General features: G+C 53.0%; 1 protein-coding gene across 1 annotated transcript in view; it reads left to right on the top strand.

Moving 5' to 3' along the window:
* Nucleotides 1–268: 268 nt before the first annotated feature.
* ASB2 (ankyrin repeat and SOCS box containing 2) overlaps nucleotides 269–20285 on the top strand; it is a 39694-nt gene continuing 19677 nt past the window's right edge. Inside the window, exons 1-3 of the mRNA XM_031454238.2 lie at nucleotides 269–595; nucleotides 10436–10712; nucleotides 18001–18099. Of these exons, the coding sequence (XP_031310098.1) occupies nucleotides 10507–10712; nucleotides 18001–18099 (305 nt within the window). The 5' untranslated portion in view covers nucleotides 269–595; nucleotides 10436–10506. The remainder of the gene's footprint in view (nucleotides 596–10435; nucleotides 10713–18000; nucleotides 18100–20285) is intronic.

Raw genomic sequence — 20285 nt, 5'->3', positions numbered from 1 at the left:
TCCTTCCTCTTCCCCTCCCTTCAGCCTCTCTTCCCACTCTTCCTCTTTTCTCTCCATTCTTTTCCCGTCTCTCCCACACTTTCTTTCTTCCTTGCTTTTGTGTCTTTCTCTCCCAGCTGCGTGTCCCTCCATTCTCTTCCCCTATCTCTCTGTCTCTTACCCTCTGCATCCCTCTCCTCTCTCTCTCCCTCCTAGGGAGTTCCAGAAACATACCCATATATGGCCTCCATGTCAAGGATCACAAACGATGACGTCAGGTCAGGGCCAAAGCTCCGAGATGCTCTCCGAAGTGAAGTCTGTAATTGACGCGCCCTGCAGGAACCAAAGGCAGGATGGCGGCTTCCTCAGTGCGATCTTTAAACAGGAAATCTGAGATTCATAACATCTTATAGTTTGGCTTGCCATCACTGGTCATGCGGTGGGCCCGAAATAAACTCCCTGCTTCAAAGGAGAGCGTTTCAGAACTGCCTGACAGAGCAGCCAGAAGCCCAGGGCCAGGGCAGAAGGAAATTTCAGGAAGCATGTTCTGAATTAAGACACTCCCAAGAAAATCCTTTTATTACCCCTGAATTGTACTTGTTTCAGAGCCTAACAGGTAATGCATGCTTCTGACTTTCTTACAGGGAAAGATGGCTTGGCTGGCTGGGACTAACCACTGCGGTGCCTGTTCGTAACCTCTTAGAATCAAACTACATTCTTGCATCTTCCTCTCTCTCCTATGCTCCTGAGTTATAAAGCGTGCTGGTGACTTTCATTTTGGATTTGGGGGACATAGAATCAGCCAGCTGCACGTACTTATCCACTCTTCTGGAGGCTTCTTGCTCAGAATATCACTCGGCTGTGCACTTCTAAAAATGGAAATGTAAGAGGAGTTATCAACAATACTGTTGTTGGTTCCACAGGCCTCGGGCAATGTCTGTGTCAGACAGACGACTTTCAGCAATGCTTCTAGGTTGAGTGAATAGATTCGTATGCGCGGGCGGCATCAGTTTCACGTGCCATTTACGGAGTGTCTCTGTGTGTGTACAATACTGTGGGGGGAGCAGCAACCTTGGAGGCCATGCGCTGCACCTGCAATGGCTTGGGGTTTAGGAGAGGAATAGAGTCTGCAAACAAAAACTGCAATACCATGGAAAGAACAAGAACTGTCATGTGGCAATGCAGAGGTGCAAGGATACTTCGTCTCTGTGTGTGTGTGTGTGTTTGTGTGTGTGTGTGTATAAGCATCAGAACAAATTCAAGGAGGTGATGGCTTTTGAAAGGATGGATGGATGTCATCAGGTGCGCAGGGGGATGGAGGAAAGGGACCTCTAGATGCAGGGGCAGCTCCGGCAAAGTCAGAAAAGCCAGGGCAGGTCTAGGGTGATGGTAGGAAGTGCAGTGTGGTTACAGCAAAGGGTCATGAGGTGAGGGGTGCGGGGAAGGTGGGGCGGGGAGAGGTGCAGCTCCCACCAGGACAGGCAAGAAGATAGACTATTTTCTGATTGCTTTTGAGCAGAGGAAGGGGGCCAGAATCTGACTTCAGGCAGCTCCTCAGGAAGCTGGGGGAATGGGCTGAAATGAGGAGGCAGGAAGGCAGCCACCCTTAGAGAGGACAGGTAAGTGAGTCGGGGCAGAGGCTAAGTCTGCCCAAGATAGAAGAGCTTGCCTCCCTGAGGGGAAAGCTTGTGCGTGAGGCAGGGAGTTCACAGGGGCCTGGGCAGAGCCGGCGGGGTCAGCACACCAGCCACAGCCCCTGACCTCTGCCGTCGGAGGCCCAGGGCAGAGCATAGTGAGGCAGCCAGGGGCAGATACTCCAGTCACTTCCAGAACAGTCAGGTCCTGACAGCTGGTGGTAAGATTGTTTACAGCACAGCCTCCCCCAGGAGCTGGCGGCCACCTCCACCTGGCACCCTTCTGGTTTGCATCATCCATTCTTGCACAAACAGGCCAGGCTGTGAGTGCCTCATGGGCAGAGCAGGGGGTGCCCTCCTCCTCCTTCTTAGGGTGGGGACCCTGTGTGATCAACCCCTGGTGACCTTACAATGAATAATAACAAAATCAGTATCTGGGAGTGTTTGCTGAGCATTTACTATGAGCCAGGTGCTGGCCCAGTGCTGGTGGTGATTCCTCTCACTGACGCCTCATGGGCATCGTAAGTTAGGTGATCATTACTCCCATTTCCCAGATGTGGAAACTGAGGGCCCGAGAGGTTAAGGGTCTTGCCTAAAGCCAGACAGCTCGGAGGTGTTGGAGTTGGGAATCAAATCCTGGCCACTTGGCTTATTCGCCTTCAGGGACCACAATCTAAGCCGAGGTCTCCGTGGCCTCCTAGGGGACTGGCCCTGCAGTAAACAGACCCGTCCTGGCGTCACCGAGGCATCATAAGGTGCTGTATATTGTGGACAAGCTAGAGCCAAGAGAGTCTCCCCAAAGGAGGCACAAAAATATCTCTGGACCCCCCCAACGTCCTTCCATTTCTGAGCTCTGGAGGGTCAGGCTGCCCAGAGGAGGCGGCTGTCACAGGACTTGTTTTTATCTTGACTTTCCATCCTCGGCACCTGCTTCTGGACTAGCTCACGCCTGTGAATGTGAATGAAATCGTTAAGAGCTTTGTGGCTGAGGGAAACGTCTTGGGGAAGCGGTGATGACATGAGTCAGGTGATTTCCAATCTGCTTGAATTTTTTTATAGAAAAGGACACAAAAGAGGGGAATGAAAAAAGAGAGGAAAGTAGAGAGAGGAGAAGAAAAAGATTTAAATAAAGGCAGGAGAGCCAACACAAACAAACAAAAACAGAACAGGGGAAATTCCTAGATGATTTTGGTGTGATCTCGGTTGTAAGATTTCCAGCAGCCCTGAGTGTGGTTAGGCTGGCTGAGGAGGGGCTCTGGGAGGGCACCCCTGCCCTGCCTGAGACTTCCTACTCTGAAGCCTGGACCGAGAGCTTCCAGAACCTTCTGCCACCCAGGGGCTAAGAGGAGGGTGGGTACATGTGGTTCATGTCCCCGGGGTGCCCAGAACAGGGCTGCCGAGGGGCAGGGCAGCAGCTGTCAGGGGCTCCAACCTGGACTAGCAAGCCTCACCCCTCCTCAGCCCCAGCCCAGGCTGCTGAGCCCTGGGCAGAAACGGGGGCCTGGGTCCTGGGTCCAGACCTGTATGTGCGGGGCCCTGCTGATGGGCTGGCCGCAGAGGGAGAAGGCAGGGCTATGGGAGGGGACCAGCCCCCTGCAGGGGCAGGAGGTGAGAGATGAGCCCTCCGCTTGGGAGGCTGAGGTGAAGGTGACCCACGAGCCTGAAGACCAAATAGTGTGGGGCCCAAAGAGGTAAAATGGGAACTTGGCATTCATGGATGCTTCCCTTAGCTGGTGCTCACGGCCCTGCCTCTGACTGTGGGCCTTTGGGCCTGGGAGGAATTTATGCTTCTCCTTGGAAGATGGAATATTTTCCACCAAAAAACAGGAAAGAGATTTTTTTTCCTCTTGTTCCTTCTTCTTCTCTCTCCCCCTCTCAGCCTCTATCTTTCCTCCTGTTTTGGGGTAGCTTCCTCAGTGTTTCCCAATAAATAAATAATCTCCCAAAACTTGTCATCAGGGTCCCAGCCCACTTGCAAGAGAGTCAGGTTAGCAAGGGCGCTCACCTGACTTTGGATGGAGACTTGGTCTCCCGCACATACACTGGCCACAAAGGGTCGGCGGGCATGCTGGCGTGGGAGCAGAACCAGCTTCAGACAGGCTCGGATCCCTGGGTGTCACCTCCTTCCCAGGTGACCTTGGGCCCATCTCGCCCCATCTCTGGGCCTCAGCTTCCCCTCCTGGGCTGTGGGGTCAGCAGTGGTCAGATCCCCTCGGTAACCTCCAGCAACTCTGGCCCAACCTCGGAAACTTAAAGTCCTAGCTCCCGCGGGAAGCCAGGACCATGTATCCAGCATCAAAGCTTCTGGGATTAGCAGAGCTTGGAGGGGCTTTTTAGCTTTAGAGTCCAGACAAAAGGCTCAAACCCCAGCAGCTGTGAGGCCCTGGACACCAGCAGCCAGAGGCTTGTCAGCACTGCCTGTTGCAAAGGCCCGCCCTGGGGCTTTGACCTGGGCCCCTCTGGGGGCCAAGCAAGGTGGCCTGGATTCCACTCTCCCTCCTCCCAAGGCCAGTGCAGAGGCTTCCAGAGTAACTAACCCCTGGTCACTGCCCTAAATATTCAGTGTCAGAGGGTCTGATGAAAAGAGAGGCAGGCAGTCCTGGTCCCAAGCCCCTCTGCCGCTTACAATCTGGGCCTCAGTCTCCCCATCTGGGCATTGGGAAGAATCTTCCTCCCCTTGGATACTGAGAAGGTCAAACCATGCAGTGCATGAACATGACCAGGAAATGGTACAGGAACACACAGCACCAGCCATCTTTACGGTTTTGGTTTTAAAGCCCTAGTACCCAGGAAGAGGAGAGAACAGGTGAATGTTTTACAGTCAGGAGCCTTCCAGCTGGAAGTGTTCCCTCAGATTTCCTAGGACCTCTCTGGATCTGGGGGAATATATATGTAGCCTTCAGTTTAACTTGGGCCTTTACTCAAAACAACTGGAGGCTATTGGTTATGTGGGAGGAAGATTAAATGTGAAGTCAGAAGACGTAGCCTCTAATCTCTTCCTTCTCAGTTTCTCCCTGGTGTGCCTCAGTTTCCACATCTGCAGATCCCATCACAGATCTACCACATGGCTCAAACTAACAATGTAGGTGAGAGCAGAAATTAACCGCAAGGGGAGGCATCATGGTTGTGGTTCTCCAGGTACTCGGTGCAGTTCTGAACCATAGCGCTTTGTGTAAGAGCTAAATGAACAGTCCACACTCATACCTAAAACATCCAAGTGGTCCCTACTGGAAACACTCCTACAGCACTTACTACGTGCCGGCTCTGTTAATGAACAGACATCCACTATTGTCATTTGTAGGCGATCACCTCGTGCATGAATTCAACCCAGGATTAGGAGTGGAGTGGTTCAGGCTGAGGCTGTGGGTCCTTCCAAAGTTCCTAGGACAGGAGGTCATGTCAACAGGAAGGGAGGAGGTGACAGGAGGGGCCCTGGGGAGCAGGGGATTTGGAAGTGGTGGGCAGAATCCATCCTGCACCCAGGCTGGGTTCGGGGAAGGCGAGGCGATCTACCTCCTTCCCAGACTCTGACCTCGTTACTGACCCCAGGGCCGGCCCAGTGGGGCGCTACAGGGTCTGTGGGGCGGCCAGGACAGCCTGCGGGCTGACAGCCGTAGCTTGGCCGCCTGACCACAGCTGTCAGGGGAAAGTGGCTCCCTGTGGCTCTCACTCTCACTCTTTTTAAATAGAGGAGAGTGTGGAGGAATCCAGATCCCTCAGGCTGAGCCTCCTTTGAAATTGCCAACTGGGAACGGCTTGGCTTTGGGTGTCAACATCCCAGCAGGAATGTGTCAGAACAGAGAATTGCGGGGTCTTGGGAGCCGTGGACTAACATTAGCAGATTTCCCCTGGTCTCTGGCCGTGTGTCGAGTGCCCTTCGCCACATTTATATTTGTTACCTTGTTTCGTCTGACGGCACTTCCGTCGGCCAGATGTTATTATGATCTCCACTTCACAGAGGGGCAAAGGGAGGCACCGGGGTGGGAGTAACCTGCTCCTCATCACACCGCCAGCCAGTGGCAGAGGTGGGTTTGAGCCCGGGCAGTCAGACACCTGCGGTCACACCATCTACCGCGCACAGTATCCTCTCATAATAGCTGTGCTTCTAAGGTTTGACACACTCATTCATCAACTGCCCATCCAACACTTGTTAACCACCTACTGTGTACCGGGCCTTGGGTTAGGTCCTAGGGTAATAGCACAAATGTGGCACAGTCCTGCTCTGTGGAAGTTTCTAGACTCTCTAGGGAGACAGGCCACAGCAGGCAGTCAAAGCATTAGAATGTGAGGGCTGCCCTTGGAGGCAACTCAGGAGACCTCAGCCGTCAGATCAGGGAGGCTTCCTGGTGGAGGAGCTGCATGAACTGCGTCTGGAAGGATGGCTAGCCAGGTGACAGGTCGGGTAGGGAAGGGATGGCAGATGAGTGGAGGACAGGAAGCGGCTTGTCTGGGCGCTCACTCCTGACTCAAGTCCCCTGCTGAGGGGGAGCTTGGTGCGCTGGAGGATGACGGCTAGTCCCCTTCTCGCCTTGACCTTCCCCACCATGCCCCCCCCCGACCCCTAGTTTCTGATTAGACATCCTGGAATCCTCTCTTCCTGCTGCAGCCCCTCAAACAGCCACAGAGACCTCACCCTGTCCATAGGAGCCCGGCCCCACTGCCAGCTCCCAGGCAGACCCTGGCGGTTGGAGAGAGTGGATTTGTGGGGTGGGGAAGGAACCTGGGGGGAAGAAGGACCACTTTCCATATGCTATTATTTAATCTCCGCCACAGCCCTGCAAGGGCCCATGTTTCTATACCTATTTCCCAGGTGTAGAAACTGAGGCCCAGCTTAGAAGAGTGCCAGCTGTGGATGGACCAGGCTCTGTTCTGAGTGCTTTACTGTGTTAACTCAAGGAACCCTATCACAGCCACGGTTATCCCCAACTTACAAATGCCACCTGGGTGAGGTGGGGGCTCCCCTGGAACCAGTGTTTGGGGAGCTGCAAAGGAGGCAACAGAGGAGCCCCTGGAATCCTCAGGGGCAGCCCTGGTCTCCCCTGTTCCAAGCTGGCCTTGGACTGGACACCCTTGAACAGTGCTTCCTCCGCAGGCCCCTGTCTTGATTGGCAAGGCTCACTGCACTCCACTTGCCCTGGGAAAGGGCTATTTTTTTATCACAATCATCTCTGGGGACCGCTGGCCTCTTTCCAGGACTCAAGCCCAGAAGGTAGCCCAGCCCCCAGGCAAAGGCCTCAGAAATCAAGCTGGCGGCAGGAAGATGAGGACAAACAGGACAAAAGAGGGGCGGGCATCACCCAGGAACTCCACCCCTTAGCCCTACCCTCACCCTGCCTTGAAATAGGTACTCTTTGTACATCCATTATAAAGGTGGAGAAACTGAGATTCTAAGAGGTCATACAGCTAATAACCAGCAAAGCTGTGATTTGAACTTGGCCAAGCTGACCCCATAGGCTGCTCCTAACTGTCCCCTGATGTTAAGGCTGAGCAGCCCCACTCTGGGGAGACACCCCCAGTGTCCCTGGCAGCACCCCCAGTCTGCAAGTGCACAGGCCCAAAGACAGGGAAGCAGCCTAGCGTCACACACACTGACTCACCAGCGGCCAGGCCCGGTGCTACGCCCCATTGTGCCAGGGCCCTCCTGAGTCCCACTCCACCTCCTTAATAACAGTACTTACCAGCGTCTCCATTTTCTACGTGAGGATTCTAAAGATGGGGAAATTCCTCAAGGTCCCTCAGAGGCTGAGGATCTCATTGGGAAAAGCAAGAGATGTCTGGCCCCACAGTGGGGTGGGGGCATTCGCCCTCTCAAAGGCTGAGATCCTCTCTCTCAAGGCCCCTTCAAGGTCAGCCCACATCTGTGGGTTCCTTCCCCTGAGTGGGCCGAGAGTCTGATGTGGTGCCCACTGCACAGGGGCTGGGCTGGATGAGGATGCTTTATTACCCCTGCCTGCTCAGAACCCTCGGGTGTGCTGGGTCCTTGGACCGGTGTTCCTGGAATTCCTAGATGGAGCACTGGATGAGGGGTAGGAAGCCTGGGCTCCAAATCCCTCTTTCCAGCTGCCTGTCCTCATGCAAACCTTTCCCTCCTCCTTTCTGAACCTTAATTGCCTTGTCTGTCAAATGGGCTCCATCACATAGGGGCATCGAGTCCTTTTGGAAAGAGCGAGGATGTAGAATTAATGAGTTGATTTGACAACAAAATGTTCTTACCTTCTGGGGCCGTTTTCAAGGCAATGCCATGAAATAAGTGACAAATGGAAAAGTCTCTGGATGCTGTCTGACCCATGGGGGAGGGCCTGAGGAGTCTGGAATTAGCTGCAGGAGATGTGCAGTTCCAGGTGACCCTCACCTGGCTGCCCTCGCCTCCCTAGGAATCCGATCAGGGAAGGGGTGCTCACTGGAGCCAGGGCTGTGCCTGTACCTCTGTGCAGCCTCTGTGAGGCTGCAGGGCCAACGGCTGCCTCGGAGTGAGGGGCTGGAGGGGTCCCCATCAAGCGCTTGCCCTGCCCCTCCCAAGCTGCCCACCCTGCCCACCCTGCCCACCGCATGTATGGCTCCTACAGCGTGGTGAAGTGGGCTGTCTTCTTCCCATTTCTACTGGTAAAGGAACTGAGGTCCAGGAAGAAGAAGTGACTTGACCAAGGTCATATAGCTAGTAAGTTGCAGAATTGAAAATAGACCTATTGTTCCTGAAACTCACCTGTGAGCTTCTTCCACTCCCCCTTGGTTCTCTATGCCCTGTGACCAACACTAAGCTGTAGACACATGGTGGACCTGTTGAAGTGGCCATCAGTGACCCTCAGGGACAGGGGATCTTAGGTTCTCTAGCACAGAGCTAAACCACACATTTTGACACTCCTGCCAAGAGTGGTGAGCATTCCAGTTGCTCCACATCCTCTCCAACACTTGCCATTTACCATCTTTTTCACTTGAGCCATTCTAGTGGGTGTAGAGTGATGTTGTATTGGGGTCTTTTTTTTTTAATATTTTTGTATATTTTTTTAAATTGAAGTATAGTCAGTTTACAATGTGTCAACTTCTGGTATATAGCATAATGCTTCAGTAATACATGAACATACCTATACTCATTTTTATATTTTTTTCACCATGTTACTATAAGATATTGAATATAGTTCCCTGTGCTATACAGTATGAACTTGTTTACCTATTTTATATATATTAGTTAGTATCTGCAACTCTCTAACTCCCAATTTATCCCTTCCCACCCCCTTGTATTGGGGTCTTAATTTGAATTCTCCCCAGACACTTAGGAAGTGAAGCACTCTTACATTTGGATGTCCTGTTTGAGAAGTGCATGGCCTAGTCTTTTGGGAATCAGTTAGCCAGAACCACAAGAATGCTGCGTAACCAAGCACACCCAGTAAGCATTTATTCTCGTGCCCTGGGTCTGCAGGCCCACTGGACAGAGCTCCTCTGTGCGGGTTGGGCTAAGGCTGCCTCAGGTGGGCTCACTCTGGGGCCCAGCTAAAGGGCAGTGGCTGCAGAGGGGGTAGTCCTGGCAGCGGAGGAAGCGCCCTTGCACAAGTGCGTGCCAAGTGGTTGCTTTACCATGTCCACCAACATTCACTGGCCAGAGCAAGCTATGTGGCCCCAATCTCAATGGGGGAAGGGAAGGGGGGACACTGCCTCCTGGGCGAAGGGGAGGGTGAATATTTGCTGAGCAAACCAAATTATAGCACATGGTGTTCCACGGTGCTCCAGGTATTTTGGATAATTTTTTAAAGGCTTCATGATCCTCATCTTCAATCAGGGCTAAGAACCACTGAGCTAGACACACTGCATGTCAGCCAGTCAAAATGAAAATCAGGCTTAGCTGATTTTACTTCATTTCCTAAAAGCAGTTGATTCAACCAAAGTCCATTTCTCCTTAAGGTATTTTTTTAAGAAGACAGTCCCTGGAATTAACATGGCAAGTAATTTTAACAACTGGTTTTAACTAGATCGTGTGATTTTAAGTAGTGGGTTATGTCTGACTCATGTCTAGTAGTCTCAGCTCTAGCACAGTGCAGAGAAACAGAGATGTGGCGGGATAGGGTGCTGCTGGGTAACTGGAAGGAAGGAGTGTAAGCGTGGTGTGTAAGCTCCCCAAGGGCAGGGATCTTGTCTGCAGGGGTTGCTGTCGTGCTTAGAAGAGTACTTGACGTAGAAGAGGTGCTCAGTAAATAATCTCTCCGTTAATGATGTACGCATACATGTATAGGTAGGCTGTCTGGAATGGAGAAATAAATGGTGGCCGGTTGGTTGAATATATAGATGTATATAGGAGGATGGATGGATAAATGGATGTGGTAGACAGACAGACACATAAGACGATGAATAATGGAGAGATAAGTGGATGGATGGATGATTGGATAGACAGATGAGTGGACGGATAGGACCATAGACAGTTGGATGGATGGATGAATGATTGGATAGACAGATGAGTGGATGGATAGGACCATAGACAGTTGGATGGAAGCATGGATGGATTATTAGATAGTTGGACAAATGGGTGGATAAGTGAACAAATGGAAGGATGAATGGATAAGTGAATGGCTAGGTGGACAGCTGGATGCATGGGAAGATGAACAACTGGACAGATGAGTGGATGGATGGATGGGTAGTTAGACAGGCTGGTGGACTGATGAACAGATGAGTAGATGGATAGATGTGTAGATGAATGGGTGGTTGGGTGGATCAAAATGAATGGATGAGAAATGACTGTGTGATTGCCAGAAGAAAGCACAGCCTTCCCTATGCATAAACATAGCTACCTTGCAAAACTCTTAATGATCAGGATGGTTTTGATCTCTTCACAGAGTTTTCTGAGTTGATGCTTGCTTCTCCCCACTGAGTGTCTTCTGGAGGTTGAGGTGAGAGGTGGAAGAGGATGGCCACAAAGATCAGTGCGCAGGGCAGACAGAGTGCCATCGGGCAAGAGGAGTACAACCTGTACAGCAGCCTCAGCGAGGATGAGCTGGTCCAGATGGCCATTGAGCAGAGCCTGGCTGACAAGACTTGGAGCCCAACCACCACCGAGGCTGCTGCGTCCACCCGGGCCAACCGCGAACCTGCTCATTTCTACCCATGGACCAGGTGAGCAAGGACAGGCCAACTGGGGCATCCATAAGGTGCAGACCCCAAACACTGTTCATCCAAGACCAAATTATCCTGGTCTTTAAGATGCATTTTAACACCATAATGACTTACATTTGTTCTCTAGACTTAACTGAGCTCTGAAAGTGCCAAGTACTGCCTTGGGTGCTGGGCACACTTTGCCTCATTTAATCCTCTTAAGGCTTTTCCTGGAGGCAGTATGCTATATGCCCATTTTACAGATGAGGAAACTGAAGCTCAGAGCTGAGTAACTAGTCCAAGGTCACACAGCTAGTGGAAGGTGTTGCAGAGGTTGGATCTATCTGATTTCAAAGCCCACGGCTTAGCCTTATACCACTGGCTTTATGTTTGGATGCAGCCGAACTGACATTCTGAATCTGGCCAGGGTTTCCAACCCTATCTATACAGTCTCCCTGGCAAAACATGTCTGAGAATTAAATGACATCTGCTCGGCAAAGCTGTCCTTCCTCCTGGTCCGTCTCCCCTGTCTCAGCACGGCCTCACCGTCCCATTAGCAGGACCGTATAGAACACCACCATGTAGTCCCCGTAGAAAGAGGACACAGCCTCAACTGCAACTCCACAGATGAGTTTTGAATATCCTAAGAGCCACATTAAAAAATAAAGAGAAACAAGTAAAATTAACTCATGTCTAAAATATCATCCTTTCCACATGTCATGCATATGGAACTTACGGTTGAGATGTTTACATTCTTTTTTTCATATCAAGTCTCTAGAATCCAGTGTGTATTTTGCACTCACAGCACATCTGAATTCAGACTAGCCACATCTCAAGGGCTCACTGTCCCTATGTGGCCAGTGGCTACCATGCTGACCCAAGTGCAGCCCTAGAGGACGCCTCTTTCGTAGGAGATGGAGACCCAGAGAGGTAATTAGGCATTGGATCTTAAAAGGCTTTTAGGAAAGAAATATAGAAATTTAAAAAATGCTTTTGCTCACCACTGAGTCCAAGTCAAGTCTGTATTTAGGGTTGGGCGGCGGGGGTTAGAACTGACATTAACAACTGTGGGGGTGCTACCTAGGGGCATGGGCCTCAAAACTCATTGTTTCCACAGCCAGCTGACTCCCTGTGTGACCTTGGGCAAGTCACTTAACATCTCTGAATCTCAAACAATAATAGTTATAATAGCAGCAACAATATGCAGACTGTTTCTGATGTCCAGAGCCAGGTGACAGGGATGAAGGTGGGTGATGGTGCGTCTAGACCCTGTTCCCTGATGAAATCTACAAGAGTGTTCCCCAGGTGACTTTGGACCCTTCCGAGGCTGGACCACTTCTGCCAGGCAGGCTGGGTGAAGGCCTGAGATGCCAGTCACTCAGGAGCCCTTTCTAAAGGGGAAGGCAGGCGGCCTCCTGGGGCAGCTGGAAGGAGTGTGAAAAGGACTCATGGTGGCCAGTGCTCTAGAGGCCCTGGTTCCTGTTCCGGATAGTTCAGCCTAAATCAGACCACAGGTTCCTCTTTCCAGGGATCAGATAGAGAGAAGGGTGTCCTCCCTTCAACCGGGCCTGCAGCATAAGCCACATGTCCCAGGGCCTCTTCAGGCTTCTCCCCAGCGTGGGAGCTCCACCCAGGAGGCCTGACGCTTGAAGACTTAGAGCTGGGCCTGGCATCCTGCTTCCTCTAGCGGTAAGAACTGCAGGCCCACCGTGGGGTGCAAACCCTGAACTAGCCTCCTGGGTCAAAGAGCTCTCACACAGCAGTGAAATGACTTCTCCAAGGCCACGTGGCCCTCACCTAAGATCCAGGCACAGTCATGCAGGGGAAGAGGATTCAACCTGTGTCTTTTCACTCTCAACGTGACCTGAAGGGAGGCTGGGTTGGGCCCTGCTGGGGAAGCCAGTCCCTTTAATGTGATTTTTAATGTAACTCTCCTCCCCTTGCCCCAAGTGCCTGGCCCACAGCTGTTCACTTGATCCTGACAGAAGCCACGCCAGGTGGATGTTTCTGTGCTCATTTTATACACGGCAAAACCTGCGCACAGCAGGACTGGAAACTGAACCAAGTCTGTCCCACCTTGAAGTTCAGGCGCTTACCCAGCTCTGCTGATTCTGCAGAGGACCCTTTCAGTTTCCTGTCCCTCCTCCACCATGGAGTGGGGTTTGGGTCTCATTTCCTCTGCCTCCTACCCACAGAGACGCAGGGCCGCCGAAGGCAGGGACAGTCTCGTGCTCACACCCAGACACGACATTAGTGAGTACAAGGCTTGTTAGCGTCCTTGTCCACTTTTATCCCCGAATATCACACTATCCATCCAAACAGACCCAGAGCCTGTTTAGAAAGGGTCCCTCACATATGTCCTCAGAGGCCCCCCGTGGCTGGCTCCCCGTCATCCTTGCCTGCCCTCCCAGGTCAAGCAGGTCACCCTCTCACTCTCTTTTCTGCCTGTTTCCTTCACTGCCCTGACTATGACTTACTGTTCCTATGTATTTATTTCTGCCATTAACCTGTGAACCCCTTGAAGGCAGGGGACTCACCCATCTTCCTCCCTGTGAGTCTCCGTGTCTAGCACATGGGGTCAGACCCCTCACAACACCGAATGGCTCTCAGTGAGCGAGTGAGTGGGTGGATAAGGGAATGGATGAGAAGGCAGCAGACTAGAGTGGAAAGAGAAGTAGGTTTGGAGGTTTGATTCTTTCCTCTGTCATCTACTGGCTGTGTGACCTTAGGCAAGTTGCTTGACTTTTCTGAGCCCTAGCAGCCATATACCTAAAATGGTGATAAACAAAAACTTGCCTAGCCCACCTGGCAGTATTCTTACCATAAGCAAACAAGATGAGGTTGGAGTTTGTTAGAACCTCTCCCACATCCTGCAGCCTGCGCTTCCTCCTGGGGTACCCTGAGTGCCCACCTCATGACTGCCTCTGTTTCCTGCACAAGCTTTTGTATCACCCTAGGAAGGCATTACCTGGCCTCCTGAGAGTGTCCCCAACTACACTGTGTGACCTCCTTGGGGACAGGGAACAGCTACTGCTCACTTTCGTATCCTCAGTACCTGGCAAAGAGCCTTAATCATTGTAGATGCCCAAGGAATGTTTTTAGGCAAATAAGTGCACTTTGAATCCAATAAAATTCCCTAGTAATATAATTTTTTTTATCATCTTTTGATCAAAATGGCAACTGTGAACATGAAGGTCAACTGGGTCTTTGGGATCCTAGCAATGAAAGTCAGATCAGCATCCCAGACAAAGTATAATGTTCCCTTTTGAAGCCATTTTCCAATTTGCTTTTTTCCCACCACAATGTAAGGGACGAAGTTTGAAGTAGGCCTGAGGATCGTTGGCCACGCTTTGGCCCCCAGAGTGCTCCCTGAAAGGCAAATCAACTTCTCGTCCCATGGAGAAGTAGGGTTCACTCACTCATGAAACAGAGAGCCCAAGGTTACTGTGATGGACCAGCGAGAGTGGATTTAGGAAGCTGGGCCTTCCAGTCTTTAAACTTCCCCATTTTATTTAAAGTTACATTTCTAAGAAGACAAAGGAGAAAGCACGAAGCCGGAACTTGCTTGGGCTGATGTGTGCATTGCTGCAAACAATTCAAGTAAGCCACTTGCACTTACTGTGCACTTACGATGTGCCGGGTGCCTTCCCTGTTCAGGCCTCGTCCCTGTTCTCCCTAAGGTCACACTGTAATGAGGGCAAAGGTCCAGAGGTACATAATGACCCAACAGGATGGACGCAGCAAAGAGGCTTGCTTCAGTGTTAGAGGGACACAGAAAGGGTTGGTTTACTTAATCAAGAAGGTGGGCTTTGTAGGATGAATAGGAGTTTGCCAAACAGGCTAAAGGAAGCAAACTTCTTTGAGCCCCAGTTTCCTCATCTGCAAAAGGGAGCCAATTGCATCTTCTTCACAAAGTGGACTAGAAGATGAAATGAGATTCTTTGTGCCACGTGTCTATCACAAGGCTTGGTAACCAGCAAGCTCTCAGAGAATCTCAGCCATGGATGGGAAGGCAGAAGTTGCTGCAGTGTGGAATTCATGTTCTCTTCTACATGTGAGTCCTCTCTGGCCAGCCCAGAAAGGATGGATTGGCCGGTGGGTGAGGAGGAAACAGCTCTCATGGGTGGGAGGCTGATTCCAGCGACCTGCGGGAATGGGCATGACGGGGAGATGGCTATCCGTGTGAGGGCTTCCTGTCTCCAGCCAAGAGGGCAGGGTGGGGCAAGGGAGGGGGAAGTAGTTCTCTAGGAATTTGAGGTCTTGGCATGCAACCACACAACACCAAGGTTACCATATGGGATACTACTCCATCAAAGGCTTTTGTTTGATTTGTTTCATTCTTTTAAATTTATCAAGAGCTTACTGTGTGCCAGGCACTGTGCTCATGACACCTGCGCCTGACATAGGGTTAGTGTGAGGACCAGAGGAGAGAACAGGGGAGGGGTGCTGCCTCGGCGGCGGGCATGGGGAAGACTTGTTCTTGTTAGCTCCTTCCCCTGTTAAGATTCCTGCTTGCCACCTGCGTTCAGCCAGGTCCAGGCCAACTTAACACCCTTCCTGGGGCTGGCCTGGGCTTCTTGTTAACTCAGGGATGACTGAGAAGTTAAGGGGCATTGTTATCACAGCCCTGCTCCCCACTCTCACCCACCCTGCCTGAAGCTGGCACCAGCTGGACTCCAGGACAGGGCCGTTGGGAGCTGGGTGATGGGGACCCACTCCTGACCCCCAACCTGCCCGGCCACACAAAGGACGGGGGCCCTATGGGGGCCCTTTCCAGAGCATGACCTGCGCCCACATCCTGCCAGGTTCCTTTCACCTCTAATGACTCATCCCTGGTGACTCAGAGGGGAAGTGGGGCCTGCAGCCTTGATCAGAAACAGTACGGAACCCAGTCTGGGGCCTGGCCCCCGCTCCAGCTCTAAGCACTCACGCCGCCTGTCCCTAAAGCCCAGTTAACACACCCGATTTCAGAGCGCCTGGAGTGAGTCCTTCTGCCCCTCCCCTGCGGCTCCATCATGGTGTGTGTCCTTGTCCCCACCCCCCCCAAACATCTTGAGGATCAGCAAAAAGAAGCATCCCATTGACTCGCATCCCCAGGCCCTCATGCAGGGCATGGGGCCAGCAGGAGCTGGGAAATTCTTGTCAAACAGAACCCTGTCTGTCTGTTTCCTCCTTTGCACGTGGGAGCAATACCCCCTCGGCCTCCATCCAGGTGGCGGGGAGGATGGCAAGGAGGCGATGCCCTGCACCGTCATGAGGGGGTGTCATCGTTGCATGTTGCTGCCACCCCCACCAACCTCACTGTCCCTTTGTTGCTGTTTCTTATGCCATCAGAGATAGGTCCTAGTTTAAGGGTGGTGGGTGGGTTTTAATCAATGCTTATTACCTGGCTAGGAGCAGTCTAAAACAGAATGTGATGGGAGGCCATACACAGACCAATGATGAGAGTGGCTGGAACCCCAGGACCATGTAGAGACAGAAGCCCAGGGCTTTGCCACAACCAAGGTCTAGGGACCCCCCGAGGAGGGCCTGGCCTCAGGCTGCCTTCCACCCTGCCCAGCACGCTCCCCTTTTGAGGACCAGGAGCAAGTGCAGATAATGACCCAGAACCAGGGCTCTCAGGGCTGCGGGAGAGGGGTCCTGGCAGGGGCCCCAGGGATGGGGTCTTAGATCTATACGACATCCTAAGTGTCCATGTGAGTTCATCCCAGTGAAGGCTGCACAGCCACCGCCACCCTGAGGAAACCCCGCGGTCCGGTTCTGCCTCTTCACTTTGCAAAGGAGGAAACTAAGGCACCAAGAGGGGCAGGGGCTTGTTCCCAGCTGCAGGGCCTGTCCGTGTGGCGGCCTTAGAGCCGGAGAGGAGACCAAGCCTCTGGAGGAAGGAGGTATGTCTGAGCCTCGTAGACAGACAGAAGCCTGACTCTGCAGCTGCACGTGACCCTGGGGCAGTTTCCTGCCTCTTGGGGGCTCAGTCCCTCGTCTAGAAAAGGCAGTGGCACTGGCACCCACCCTAGCGCTCATGAGCGGGGACTAACGAGGACACACGAGGGCCCATCGTGACGTTGTGCTAGGCCTAGTGGGCGCTCGGGAGCAGGGGGCGCTAAGGAAGGTAGAAGGGGACGACACCCATCAAGCGAAGCTGACGAAGGGGGCTGGCGTCCTTCCCATGCCTCTCTGCCCGCTTTCCCTTGTCCCTTTTCCTGGACTTGCTGAGGGTGTCCACAGAACCTGTAGGTCCTCAAGGTCACAGTGCCAGCACCTCCATGGCCCACAGGGTGCTGGTCACCTGCAGCATCGTCCTCCCCAATCCCGCAGGGCACACCCACGCCCCAGAGGGGCAAAGGAGATCAGGCTGGGCCAGTTGGGGTGTCACCGTGCCAGACACCCCAGGGCGGGAAGTGGGGCCAACATAGGCCATATGTTCCGTTCCCACACCAACCCTGATCTATCCAGATCGGTGCAGTGGCCACCATACATTCTTTCACCCCTCCTGTCCTCACATCAGCCCAATGGGATGAGAAAACTGACAATCAGTGAGACAAAATAATGAGCAAATTAATGGTGGACACACGTGCCTGGCCCCCTGCTAAGCACCTTACACCATTCATGCCCTCCCCAGACTAAGGCCAGAGGACTTGCACCTGTTCATGGTCACACCGGCAGAAAGTGCCAGATCCTGGATTTGAACCCCTGTAGGTCTGACTCCATGCCCTGGCCCGGATGACCTTTCTGGTGCATCCTTTTGCTGTAACATTTGTACTGTCTGTTCCCAACCCTGGGATGGCAGGACCCTCTAATGAAGAGCCAGCGAGGTGGGGGTGGGGGCACAGACCTAGCTTGTCTCTCCAGATTTACTCCCCTGGCCCCCCAGCCCCGTGAATCTCTTACCCACCCTGTAGGGACCCCGCCTGGCCCGCCCCAAGACTGAACCCCTTTTATCCTAGGACCTGCTGCTGACCACTTCTCACTGGGTGAAGAATGTCACCTTCCTTCATATCTGCCTCCCGCGTGGTTGGCTGGGGAGGGGGGCGGTGGGGGTGGGGGTGAGGTTAACCTCATTGTTGTCTTATATGGTCATTTAAATCTCCCAGGGCTTCCTCCAAGGGCCAAAAATAATCTGGAGACACAGCAGCTGTGTCCAACACACAGGGAGGACCCGGCCATCTGCTTTGGTTCAGAGCCCTGTGTCTGTCTGTCAGTCTCTCCCCCTCGCTCTCCCTCCATCCTTGTTCCTGCCTCCGGCCATGACCCGCTTCTCCTATGCAGAGTATTTTTCCCTCTTTCACTCCTGCCCTGCACCCTCCAGGTCCACGGTGCCTCCTGAGAGCCATCCGACCTCAGCCCCCAAGGGCCTGTTCCAGGAGGTTATGCAGAAATACAACCGCCGCAAGAACTCACAGCTGGCGTAAGTGACCCCCGGCACGGCCCCCAGACCGTTCAAGCTCACTCTCCTCCCAACTGGGGATGGGGGTGGGAAACAGGCCCACAGCCCCCAGGAAGGGGGGCACTCTAGAGGGACCCCCCCAGGTACACCCCTCCCAGGTGTGTCCCCCTGAGACCCAGCTGCTCCTGCCGAGCTAGGCTTGGTGACACAGACTCCATCCCCAAGGAACTGCCAGCCAGGCTGTGCTTGTGATGAACTCCTCAGTGTCCCCAGAATGGGCTCTGTGTGCTGAGGAGCCCCCTGGGGCTCTGAATCTAGGGACCCAGCAAGAGGGAGATGGGGGAGATGGCCCTAGAACGCCGGAGGCTCCGAGCCGAAGCTCATGAGTCAGGCGCACGGTCTGTCCCGCTTTCCCCCTCACCGTCCCTGTGGGTCCACCCGAGCACATTCGCAATGCCCACACCCACAGGTTTTGTTCTGCTTTGTTGCCTTTACTCATTAAGTGCCAGGTGCTAAACCTCAGAAATAATCCGAGCTGCAGGAGGGGTTCTGTTTGCCTGGCATCAGGGTGCTGGGCTAAGCGTTTCCTTGGAAAACAGCTCTGTGCTCTTTCCTCCTTTGCTCCCCTATATCAACCCGAGAAGCAGCTGAAAGCAAAAGAGGGGGTCCCTGGGCTGAAGCCCCTATTTCCTTGATCAGATGCATTGCAGAGAGGGGAGGAGGCAATTGGCCAATATTTTGTTTCTCCTTCCCAGCCTTTTTCAAACCCTGCCACCCACCTCTTTCTTGGTGCGGCAGGTGGATTTTGAGTCTGGAAAGGGGAGACCCAGGTTCTGGTCTAGGTGCTGCTGCCACTTCCTGTGCGACTGACTGCCTGTGAGTCGCTGTTCCTCTCTGAGTTTCCTTCCTCTGAGAGAGAAGATTCGAGAGGACAGAGTGGCCTCCAGGGTCCTGTCCAGCTCCTCAGTCTCTGATGGCCTGACAGCCCCAGCAGCTCTCCCCTCCCTCGGGGCGGGCACCCTGGCTGAGCTCATAGAGAGGCCAGCAGCGTGTGTGCCTGAGCGCTCCAGGGTCCTTGCACCACAGATGGACGAGACCCAAGCTGGGAGGCGGGTCCTGAGAATGTTCTCAGGACACCGCACACCCGCCAAGGCCACAAGAACAGCCAGCCCTCCTCCCTTCCACTTCAGCTGGGTCCTGCATGAGACTTTCCAGGGGAGACGGGACACCTACCCCACTGGGGCTTTTCCTGACACCAACAGGGGCTGCTCCTGTCGCTCGTAAGAGGAACTCATCAAGGTGGCAGTGATGGCGTTGATGGGGACTTCAGGGCTTCTCTGGTCAGTTACCCATCATCCTTTCTGGGTCTGTAACTTAACCAGCATCTGTGCTCTGAAGCTATTAATAACCAGAGAGGCTGAGAGTCAGGAGGAAGTGCCGCTCGTGCTGGAGGAAGCAGCTGGGAGCGTAAAGGGGCCGGCCCTCTAGACCTTCAGGGCCTATCCTGGCCCCTGACACAGCCTGCCTCTGGTCTTACCTTCACCATCTGGGAAATGGGACCATGTATGCAGAATGTTCCCCAGGAGTGGACCTGCAGTCGCAGCAGTCATGATTTTCACTGATCCTCCAAGGATAGGGGAAGGCAGCTCAGTGAATGAATGAATGAACAAATGAATGAACAAAGGGGCTCTGAGGAACCAAGCTAAGAAGTTATCATTCACATTAGCTCTGAAATCTTTTTAAACATTCAGAAGTTTTAAATTATGAGGGCTTCAAATTCATTAATCCTTCAAGTGTTTAAGACTTTCAGCATCTAAAAGTTCTGGGGGTGAGAAGGGTCAGGAGCAACAAGGAGGGAGTTGGGAAGACCCCAAAGAGATGCTCACGGTAAAGAGTCCCCCTGTGAGGGGTCTGTGCCTTCATCCCAGAGCTGCTCGAAGCACAAACAGGCTGTGAAGGTGGAGGTGCTTGGTACGTTCTGGAGCACTGTGCTGAAGGAAGGAGTTTAATCATCACTAAAACCTCCCATGGGGTTAGTTATCGACCCCTTTGGAGGCTGGTACTGTAAGCCCAAATCCTCTTGGTAGAAATGGTCTTGGTGTAACAGACGCAGCCACTGAAAGCTACAGGGACAGAGGGGTCCCCTAATGCTCTTTGGACACCAAGAAGCCCTGCTCAAAAGGACCTTTGGTTTCCATCTGTGGAAG

Source organism: Camelus dromedarius, chromosome 5, assembly GCF_036321535.1.
Source record: "Camelus dromedarius isolate mCamDro1 chromosome 5, mCamDro1.pat, whole genome shotgun sequence".
Lineage (NCBI taxonomy): Eukaryota > Metazoa > Chordata > Mammalia > Artiodactyla > Camelidae > Camelus > Camelus dromedarius.
This window is presented reverse-complemented; position numbering and strand designations above follow the sequence as displayed.